General features: G+C 33.6%; 1 protein-coding gene and 1 long non-coding RNA gene across 2 annotated transcripts; both read left to right on the top strand.

Moving 5' to 3' along the window:
- Positions 1-3,185: 3,185 nt before the first annotated feature.
- On the top strand, positions 3,186-5,671 carry LOC114413388 (cytochrome P450 86A22-like). Its single transcript, XM_028377768.1, has one exon. It carries the CDS (start codon positions 3,797-3,799, stop codon positions 5,381-5,383), a length of 1,587 nt encoding a protein of 528 aa, XP_028233569.1. The 5' UTR covers positions 3,186-3,796; the 3' UTR covers positions 5,384-5,671.
- Positions 5,672-9,926: 4,255 nt separating this feature from the next.
- Positions 9,927-11,535, top strand: LOC114411569. Its single transcript, XR_003666487.1, has 3 exons — positions 9,927-10,168; positions 10,279-10,370; positions 10,622-11,535. It is a non-coding gene; the product is annotated as an uncharacterized LOC114411569 (long non-coding RNA).
- Positions 11,536-12,044: the final 509 nt, after the last annotated feature.

The following is a 12,044-nucleotide window of genomic DNA, read 5'->3' as shown; positions in this document are numbered from 1 at the left end:
TATAATTAAAAAAAATATTGCATTTCTTAATTTTTATATAACAACATTAAAAGATAAATAAAAGGAACATAGGAGTATATTTACATGATTTTAAAATTTTTTATTTTTCTATTTTTTAATAATAGAATAGAATCTCTCCCATTTGACCACGCCTATTCCATACCCATAGGTCTACTCTGCAGTTGGCACCAGCACGTCCAATCTTCCACACTTTTTTTTAGCCAATCTTCCACACTATTGTTAAGCACGAAATTATAGTTTTCTCAACCAATCTTATTCACTTGTATTTCTTTCATTGAATGCTAGAATTAAAGGCAAACCAACACTTTATAAAATTAGTGGGTGGGAGCTCTTATTCAAGAAATACTACTGTATCAATTTATTTATTTTGGTATAAACACTAACAATTTATTTGAACCTAATAATTAAATGTTAAGACGTGGACGAAAGTTTTTGATGACTAAGCATGTGTGATGATGATTCTTTTCCTTTCAAATTACGGTATATATTCTCAGGTACTATATATGTATTTCTTCTTCTTCAAATTAAGGTATTTTTCAGTCAATATAGTACTCAATAGCTATATATAATTTATTATTTTGAAACGTAAAAATTATTGAAATTAATTTTTTTTACAAAAAAAGTCCTTTATATATATAATCAATAATGAAATCTTTGATCAACGTACTTATTAATTGTGATGGACTTTGTGACTAAGATATTACATGTTTTTAATATACTTGCTAAAATTAATTAATAATAATTTTTAAAAATATATTATCTATTATATGTTTACTAAAAAATATTTAAATATTTTCACAAATTACTTCCATGGTTTTACTAACCATTTTCTTAAGAATACTATTTTTAATAAGAAATTATTTTTAATTCTTTAACTATTTTCCAAAGAGAATACTTAAAAAGGCCACAATATAATAAACTTGTTTATTTAGGTGAACTGTAGTTCTTTAATAAAATTTATCTAACAATACAAAATACGTAAAATATAAATGTTAAGATAAAAGCATTTTTTTTTGTAAGTTTTAAATCAAGGAAGACTTTTACATTAAATATTATATTTATAAGTAGGAATGCTAAGATGAGTTAGTCCAATTCAGTTTGGCTTGTCATGTCCTACCATTAGCAAGTCAAAAATACGTTATGGCAAACTTACTCTTTCTGAGAATGTGACTGATTGAAAAAATGTTGCTCCTCTAACTAAGTCATCTTATTTATTGGTGGACTGCCGGATGGGCTTGCCAAAAAATACAACAACAACAACACCTTATCCCACTAGGTGGGATCGGCTACATGGATCAACTTCCGCCATAATGTTCTATCAAGTACCATACTTCTATCCAAATCATTAAGTTCGAGATCCTTTTTGAGAACCTCTCTTATAGTCTTTTTGGGTCTTTCTCTGTCTCGAATTGTTTGCCTTCTCTCCATCTGGTCTACTCTCCTCACTACAGAGTCTACCGATCTTCTCTCTACATGCCCAAACCACCTAAGTCTATTTTCCACCATCTTCTCTACAATAGGCGCTACTCCAACCCTCTCTCTAATAGCTCCGTTTCTAATTTTATCCTGTCGAGTCTTACCACACATCCACCGCAATATCCTCATCTCCGCTACACCAACTTTAGTCTCATGTTAGCTCTTGACCGCCCAACATTCTGTTCCGTACAAAATCGCCGGTCTTACCGCAGTCCGATAAAACTTTCCCTTTAGCTTGATCGGTACCTTTGCATCACATAACACCCCCGATGCTTTTCTCCATTTCATCCATCCTGCTTGAATGCGATGATTCACATCCCCTTCAATTTCTCCATCATCCTGTATTACAGACTCAAGATATTTAAACCGTGTGACTTGAGGGATAATATGGTCTCCTATTTTCACCTCTGAGTTAGATACCCTCCTACTTTTGTTGAACTTACATTCCATATACTCCGATTTGCTTCTGCTTAGGCGAAAGCCATGTGTTTCTAGAGCTCGTCTCCAAGTTTCCAACCTCTCATTCAACTCCTCCCTCGACTCTCCAAGGAGGACTATGTCATCTGCAAAAAGCATGCATCTCGACGCTATCTCTTGGGCTTGCCAAAAAATAAATGGAAGAAATTGAAAACGGAAAACTTATAAAAAATTAAGACGTATGATTGGTGTTTTTTTTTTTTTTCAATTTCAAAGAAAATTAAAAATAAGAATTAAAAAATAAATTTTGAAAATAAGTTCAAAGAAAATAACAAATCAACGTTTTTTTTAATCTTTTTTTAAGTAAAAATGTAATGACACCTAAAAATATCTTCTTCTTGATACATGTCTTATGAATCTTAAAAATTAGAAGAAGAAAATTATTTTTACAAAATGAAAACATAAAATAAACATTCAAATGAATCGTTACTTAAAAATTATTTTAAAAAATATAGTTTTAGACATTTGTTAGCTACTATCCTATCTAGCTGTCCAGTTAATAAGTCTTAACTATATTATTTTATCTTAATAGTTTAACTCTTCCAACTATTTTGTCTTCAAAACTAATTATAACAACATAAAATCAATAGACTAACAAATCTATATATCTTTATTATCTTCTTATAAGTTATAACTTAAAATCTGCGGTCCTAAAGTGTCAACTTCACACAAAAAATAAACTAAAACCCGAAATTCAACACTATTTTTTATTGTCTTTTACATAGTTAAAACAATCTAACGTAACAAACTTATCTACCCTATCGTATTCCAAATATTTTTTTTAGCAAGTTAAAATGGGGTGAGACAAATGGATGGACTGATAAAATAATATGAGAGTGCATTTAAATTTTAAAGGGGATTACATCAATAAAATATTTTCCCTTCAACACTCATCAGCATTTGTCTTATAAGAATAGTTTGCCTTGGAACAAAACTTACATAGAGCTTCATAGATATTGTTTGTACTATTCTTTAATTAGAATTTCAGTAATATCCAAAATAAAAAAAACTGTATCAATGATTAAGTATATTACTAAAGTGAAACTCTTATTCTAATTAAAAAAACAACACACAAAAAATACCTTTAAAATTGTATGTAATTTTTCTTCTTCTGCCCTATCCTTGACATGAAAATAAAAAAATTAAAAAAAAGAATAATTTATCTTTAACTCTCAATATGCCCAACGACCTCGGTGGACATTAATGAGGGTGGATTCATAAGCCACTGGAGCCTACTGACAAGGGAAGAAAATGCAGCTTAAACCATTGAAATCATCAGCAACACCTAGCATCTCCATTCCTTATTAATTGTCCTTCTCTGGGCTTCACTGCTATAAAACACTTTTTTTTCTCGTTTCCCTTTGGCTCACACAGCATAAACTCCTACCAAGGTTCTCTCGTTCACTCCTCTCTCTCTCATCGTACGTGCATCCATCTCTCAACACCAAATTACTACTTGCTTCTCTTATTACTCTCCCCAATATTGCCTCTTGTACTTTTTATGCTGATTGCCCTTGAACCCTTCAAGTTTCGACACACATTGTTCACTCTCACAATATTTGCATGCAACAGATCTCAATTATTCACCAATCAAAACCACTTGCACATTTTTTAGTTGAACACAATAATTTCATCTATCACTCCCGTTTTAGCCCCCACTTGAATACTACACAGCTAGGGTTTACTTTCCTCATTTAAGCTGCAATGGATCCAATTGAATTTGCGTGGTGATGGTAATAGCAGCCTCTAGCTCCTCCGGTGAGGGAAGGTGCAAGCAATAAAGGTTTAATTTTTTGTTTTGGGAGTTGGGCCCAGCACTCACATGGACGCAGCAACGGCTTTAATGATCCTATCAGCAATAGCGGCCTATTTAATATGGTTCACCTTGGTCACTCGCTCCCTCAAAGGTCCACGTGTCTGGCCCCTATTGGGCAGCCTCCCTGGCCTCATCCAACACGCCAACCGCATGCACGACTGGATCGCTGACAACCTCCGCGCGTGCGGCGGCACGTACCAGACCTGCATCTGCGCCCTCCCCTTCCTCGCCCGAAAACAGTGCCTGGTGACTGTCACGTGCGACCCCAAAAACCTCGAGCACATCCTCAAGCTTCGCTTCGACAACTACCCAAAAGGCCCCACGTGGCAGTCCGCCTTCCACGATTTGCTCGGCGAAGGCATCTTCAACTCCGACGGCGACACGTGGCTCTTCCAGCGTAAGACTGCCGCACTGGAATTCACCACTCGCACCCTGCGCCAAGCCATGGCGCGCTGGGTGAACCGAGCCATAAAGCACAGGTTCTGCCCCATCCTAGCCACGGCTCAGAAAGAAAACCAATCAGTGGATCTTCAAGACCTCTTGCTTCGGCTCACTTTTGACAACATATGCGGCTTGGCTTTCGGCCAAGACCCGCAAACCCTAGCCGCGGGGCTTCCAGATAACGCTTTCGCTCTCTCCTTCGACCGAGCCACTGAAGCCACTCTACAACGCTTTATTCTGCCGGAGATCTTGTGGAAGCTGAAGCGATGGCTCAGGCTCGGAATGGAAGTGAGCCTGAGCCGGAGCCTCAAACACATCGACCAGTACCTCTCCCACATCATCAAGAACCGCAAGCTGGAGCTGCTGAATGGTAATGGGTCCCACCACCACGACGACCTCTTGTCCCGCTTCATGAGGAAGAAAGAATCCTACTCGGAGGAGTTCCTCCAACACGTGGCACTCAACTTCATCCTCGCTGGGCGCGACACGTCATCGGTCGCGCTCAGCTGGTTCTTCTGGCTCTGCGTCAAGAACCCGCGCGTGGAGGAAAACATCCTAAACGAACTCTGTACTGTTCTTCTGTCCACGCGTGGAGATAACATCTCCACGTGGCTGAACGAGCCTCTTGTGTTCGATGAGGTAGACCGTTTGGTCTACCTCAAGGCAGCATTGTCTGAGACACTGCGGCTTTATCCCTCCGTGCCGGAGGACTCCAAACATGTTGTGAAGGATGATGTTTTGCCTAATGGAACCTTCGTTCCGGCAGGTTCCGCGGTGACCTATTCAATTTACTCTGTTGGGAGGATGAAGTTCATTTGGGGAGAGGACTGCCTCGAGTTCAAGCCTGAGCGGTGGCTCTCTCCTGAAGGGGACAAAATTCAGGTGCAAGACTCTTACAAGTTTGTTTCGTTCAATGCGGGACCTAGGCTTTGTTTGGGGAAGGACTTGGCTTACTTGCAGATGAAGTCAATCGCCGCCGCGGTGCTCCTGCGCCACCGCCTCGCTGTCGCGCCGGGCCACCGCGTCGAGCAGAAGATGTCACTCACACTGTTCATGAAGTACGGTCTCAAGGTGAATGTGTACCCAAGGGATCTCAAACCCGTGCTGGAAAAATTAACCACCATCAAGAGTGTTACTGTTGGTCAAAAGTGATTTTGATTTGGTTAATTAAAACAGATAGATACATCATCGGTTTAAATAAAGAAATAATTATAAGAATTTTATATATTACTTAATATAGAATGATGGTGTATCATTTCACTTGTGTTAGTTTAATTTACGCTGGCTGTATAGATGAAATTTCCCTTTACTCACAAGTTTCTCATTTGATGATGAATACTATATATGTTTTGCATGTAAACATTTTGATGATTAAAAAGTAATGCTGCTGCAGTTCTGAAAGCTATATTTGTGCTGTAATTTATCATGGCACGGGAACTATTTGGTGACACCGATGTAGATGTAGTTTTGTTATTTTGGGACTCTGGCATACTTGCACAGTTAAAGCCCTAGCTTGTGGTCTCTGTCACTATAATGTAATACAGGTCACTGAGATCACATTCGTAACTGCCACATTTCCAGATTTGGGATATTTGGATTTCCAGTAATAAAAAATGACTAAGTCATACGGTTGCACGTGAGTTGTACACTTAGATTTGGTAGAAGGTATAGAAACACGGATAACTTTAGTTGCATTTAATTAAAACTTTCTTATATAGTTTTTGTTTCTTTAGCACAAAGAAGCCTATTTATCCAATCGGATTTATTTGAGAATTATTTACATTAATGTAGATTGATTCAGTTAATTCGTTTTTCCACTTCATATTTGAATCAAATATTGTAATAATCTTAGATTTGTGTTTATACTGTAACTTTTAATTTATTGTAACCTAATAATGAACCAAACCAACTAAATCTTAATAGATTGGTTTGCTTCATATATTGGCTAAAAACCTAAACCTAATCAACTCAATTAAATACGAATTTTTCTTTTTCTATTTTACCTCTTAATTAACTTGAACTAATCCAAATCATGAACAATCCTACCCAAAATTTGTTAGCTTTTCCAATTTCATTTTCTTATATTAGTTATGTATATAAATTCATGTAATATATAACTTCTTACGCGATTGGTGAAAATAAAATTAGATCCTGTGGTTTGAGTGCCAATTTATATATTTTCTACATCCTTATTTATAAAACATAATTAATAAAAAAATGTATTTCTTACCGTAAGACTTTGTCTCATCTCTCTTGTGTATTAATTATTTTTTTAACAAAAATATCCTAAATTATCCTGTTCTCTCCCCCATGAGGATTTAAAAAATGAATAAGTTCTCAATAAATTAAAGTCAAGGATAAATTTTAAAAATATTAAAATTGTTGATAAATTTAATATTAATAATTAAATTAATTAACTTTTTAATGAGTAAAAGTTAATCAACTATATCTTATAACTAGGATCGAAAGCAGTATATATCATCATCAGTAAGAAACATTAGAGTGGACACAGTCAAGTTAGGTTGGATTTAAGAGATTTTTAGATTTAAACTGATAAATATTAATATGTTTAGTTTGGTTAAGGTTTTGTATTTTTATTTTTATTTTTAAAAAGGAAAACCAAATTAACTCGATCACATTTGAACTCTGTGTCAGGTCTGGCTAGCAATTATATCTATTAATGAAATAGTAGGAAAAAAAATAGCATGTTTGGGCCATTTTTAGGTTCTTGTGTCAAGATTCAATACTCAAATCGATTTTTTTAATTATCATGTTATTAGTATAAAATATTTATTAGTTTTTTCAATGATTAATTTTTAGGTTCCTTGTATCAAGATTCAATACTCAAATTGATATTATTAAGTTTGCCATTTTAAAATTCAAATTAAACTATTTTTACAAACTAACCTGCCCTTTCAATTTAGCATATCCACCCCTGGAAAACATGTTTTTATCTAACAATTATCATTCTGTCTCATACACCAAATATGTAAAAAATTATACGTAATTATGATGAGTTTTTACAATAATTTATATAACTTCTTTTTTTTCCTATCATGTTACTTATTTTATATCACATTTATCTAAAAACAAAATTAGTTAAGAATACGTGATTCTTAAGCAAATTTCTACATTTTTTATTTTTGAATATTTAATACAATTATAAACTTGAACTCAAAGTTATGGGGTAATTAAATAAAAATAACTGCATATCAATTTACCTATGCATTAATAGATTGTGATAGATAATTGTTGATTGTATATAACACTATTAAAAAAAGAATTTAACATCGATTAGAAAGATATTTAACATCAATTTTAAATCGAGCAATATTGAAAGTAAACACTTTTAACATCTATTTTTAAACTGATGTTAAAAACAAAATTTGATATTGATTGTAGAAGAAATCGATGTTAAAAATTCTTTAATATGTGTATTTCAATTAGATTTTAACATCGTGTAGACAATAGTTTTATAATATCCGTTTTTAATGGAATCAATAGTGTCAGAAATCAACTTTCTAAAATGAAAAAAAAAGAAGATAAAAGATTAAATAAATATTTTTAAAAATAAAGAAATAAAATAAACTAAATTATCAAATTAAACTTTTTAAAAAATAAAGATGTAAACCGAAAAAAAAAAGATGATTTAGCCTTATTTAGTTATACCTAGTCTGTTAGCGGCATATATAGCAGCCTCCTTTATTCCACCAAATAAGAATTTAATTTTACATATAATTAATTTATTACATCCGGTTGACAAGGAACTTTTCTATCCGTTAATATTAGCCAAAGAATTTGATGGTTGACATTCATGCACCCAGAACTTGATGGTTATCCTTGATGGCAACATGTCACTTGAAAACAACGGCATTTATTATATTCATATATAGATTTAAATAAATAATAATAATTTGAAAACATAAAAGGATTCATATTATATATGTAATTAATAAATATACACAGTAATCCCGTGCAATACGCAAATTGCATAACTAGTTCTACATATTATATACCATGCAAGTCATTTTCATGGCAAAGAAATTTAGTAACCCCAAATTGAGGTCATGTTCCCTCAATCTACAAAATTAATCAAACACAGAGTGTCGCACTCTAGATAGTCATTAACATCTTGACAAGTTTAATTTGTCTTCTTGTAACACATGCAATGCAATAATTGTAACAGAAGATATTGTGTTTGTTGTAGTCTTGTAGAAATGAGCAGTCAAAAGTCTAAACTAAACCCCCCTCGACCAATATAATGCAGAATTATCGTACATGTATGTAAGGGGCCAAAATCTCGAATTTAATAATGGCCAAGTTTTTGTTTAAGCTATTAAATTGCATGTTTGGCTTATACAAAAAAAAAAAAAAAAAACCCCACACAGATGCATGGCAGCATACAACTTCACCGTATGTGTTGGATCTAGTGAAAGCATTCAGTCTCTAGTGAATTAAGGTTCAAATTTCTATTTAAAAAATTGTCCACACATATTTAGTACTATGTTAATAAGATTTATCTCTAAGAAAAAATGCATGTGGGAAACTAAAAAAAATAACCCCTTATAGAAGTCTTCTTTTCGGACAACGGGGAGGTGCTCTCAATCTAAATACTTTCATCACAGTTTCATCATCCATGTGAGCAACATCATATCTTTTTTGTGAACTTTCAAAAGGAAAATTATAAGTTGATCCACAACAACAAGTTTTTAAAACTAAAAAAAAAACTACAAACTAAAAGTTGATTTTAGTTTTTAAAAACTTGAAACTAAAAATACCCCAAACAGGGCCTAAAATATTTCTTTCTAGAGTTTATTTCTCTAACATTTGAAATTATTCATTTTTATCTTAATAAAATGTGTGAATTTTAATTTTAGTTACTATAAAATTGATTCTTTATTTTTCATCTTTTATTTCTTTAACATGTTTTCTGTTTTTATTTTCAAATAAAATAAAAAATAAGAGTGAAAATATATTTATTTAAAATTTAAAGAATATTTTCTGAAAATATTTTAAAAAGTAGACCCAAACTCAAAATAACAAATCAACATTTTCAGTTTTTTTATAAAAAAGTGAAAACATTTTATAAAAAAGTGAAAACATTATAGGATCTTAAAGTACTTTCTTCTCCATAAGTATTTTTATAAATCTTGAAAATTTAAAAATAAAAATTATTTTCAGAAAATAAAAATAAAAAATAAACACAAAGACCGAGCGCAATCTAACATTCATTCTACACAAATAAATAATATTTATTTTAGAGCTCCAAATATTTCCTATCTGGAATAATTTGATGCAGATAAGCGGGTCATGTCTATTTTCTTTCAAAGGAATTCCTTACTGGATGGCACCTGAGGTCAGGAATAGCAATTGCATTCAACATTTTTGTTGCTGATGCTTTGTGTGTAGTATATTCTTATCTGTGTCAATGCCTCAATTACACGTAAAAAATTCAAATGGTTCTAATCTTGCGGTTGATATATATATGGTGTCTAGGATGCACTGTTTTGGAGATGGCGACAACAAAACCTCCTTGGAGCCAATATCAAGGGGTGAGTTTGTAGACAGACTAAAAGCATCTTGAACATTGTTGTATGTACATTTGAAATTTTCTGACTCAAATATATGAATCTTAGTTGGAAACTTAGAGCACATGTTTGTCTAGAAACATTGATTGCTTAACTTGTTTCTGCTGTTTTACACTACATGTTTCAAGGTTGCTGCTTTGTTTAAGATTGGGAATAGCAAGGAGCTTCCTAAATTCCAGATGGAAAAGATTTTGTCAGGCTTTGTTTGCAAAGGAATCCTCTAAATCGTCCCTCAGCTTCTCAACTTCTAGAGCATCCATTTGTTAAAAATGCTATGCTGGAAAGATCCATTTTAGCTGCCGTTCCTTCAGAAGATCCAACTGCCATAACAAATGCAGTGAGATCTCTGGTATGTCTTTCGTACAATCATTCTCTGCACAGCTGCATTATTTTTCTGAGGTTGTGCATATCTATGTTGTCTACGAGTGCTCACTATTCATCACTTTGAATTTCTTTTAGGCTATTGGACCTGCAAAACATAATTTATGCTTAGACTCAGAAGTGGCTGGGATCTATCCACACAGAAGCTTGAGAACTGGTTCTGGATCAAGGTTTCTCTCAAACTCAAATGCACACACTTAAGCATGAGAAAGATTGCAATGATAAAATACAATGGTCTACTTGCGCATATGAATATTTGTAGTGCTGACATGTACATATGAATATTTAAAAGCTATTTTTAATTGGCTGCGGAGAAAAATTGGTCAAATTGTCCTATGCTATTTTTAATTTTTTTTTTAATTCAACATACTTTGATATCAAAGGGAAGCTATTAACGTTTTTTTGTGCCCTTTGTTTCCAGCAATGCTCATACACCAAGGAACATCTCTTGTCCCGTTTCTCCCTCTTAGCCTTATAAATCATTGCATACAAGTGGAAGGATGTCTCCTTCTCCAATACCCAGCCCTCATACTGCATCTGGCTCATCTTCGCCACTAACCAGTGGTGGTGGTGCTATTCCATTTCATCAAAGCAACAGATATTCTCACATGAAGTTTTGGGTATGATCCAAAAGTCTCAGGGATTTGGAAGAAACTTGCAAACTACACATGCTTGCCGGGGTGTAGTTTCATCTGATAATGATGCTCTTCCAAACCATTCTAGGAGGGCTGTCCAGGGAGACCCGATAGAATTTCGTGATGAGAAGTCATATTTGGCTGATTGTGTGTCACGACAGCTGTTGAGGGATCATGTACGCCTAAATGCATGCCTGGATAATAAGCTCCATGCCCCAAATCCTGATTGCATTAATGGCTTATGATCTGCATGCCTGTGATCAGATGGTAACACGTGGCATTGAAGATTTGAAGGTTAGCGTTTTCGGAAAGTGTAAATTTACATAATCATGGAATATGGCTACATTCGAGTACTAACCATAATGTCATTTTTGTTTGGAGTTTCAGAAGCTGTTCTGAAGTCTGCGTTTTCTTTGGAGACGCAACATTCAGTCCCAGCCATGCGTAAAACATTTTAGCCCTTTAAGGAAATGTGTGTACATTATAAATTTTATTGCTGTCATTTCGTGGTTTATCGTCATCCTAGCTGAAAATGGGGGTGGTGCCACAGCCTATAGAAATTAGAAACAAATGTCTATTGTAAATATTGCAGAAACCCAGTTATAGTTGATTTAATCAAGGGGGTTGTTCAACTCTTTTCATGTTATATATACTCTCTGGATTTGTCAGCATCTCCGGGCTTAACTGCTGAAAATGTTGCAGCAACTTGGAAGAAGCAGCATAATTTTGGATCAATCAAAATTTTATAATTAAATCACCCCATGCTTTTATTTTCAAAACAATTCAATTTTGTATACTCAGATTAATGTGTCTACTTTTTTTTTAATTCATTGGAAATGCGGCTACTTGTTTAAATGCTTGCGAACTTTATAGTGTTTAATCCAAGAGAAGTAAAAGGAAAATAATTATTTAGATTTATTTCGTTTGAATAAAAGATTTAGGAGAATACTTGTTTAAATACTTGTTTAAATGCTTGCGAACTTTGATAAGGTTTTGGAGAAATTGGAGAGGAAGAAAAGTAGTTTATAATTTAAGTAAAATATGATTTTTTCTTCAAAATATTTAAAATGTTAGTTTCAACTCTCATAAAAGTTTAATAAATTTTGAATCTTTGACGAAGAACTATCCATGCTTTCTTTTCTCTCGCCAACCAAACCTTATATTTTGAAATTAATTCAAGATGATAAGATACATGGACGTTTCCGTGGG

The sequence above is a fragment of the Glycine soja genome, chromosome 5, assembly GCF_004193775.1.
Source record: "Glycine soja cultivar W05 chromosome 5, ASM419377v2, whole genome shotgun sequence".
Taxonomy (NCBI): Eukaryota; Viridiplantae; Streptophyta; class Magnoliopsida; order Fabales; family Fabaceae; genus Glycine; species Glycine soja.
The sequence above is the reverse complement of the archived record's forward strand: the minus strand, read 5'-3'. Positions and strand labels throughout refer to the sequence as shown.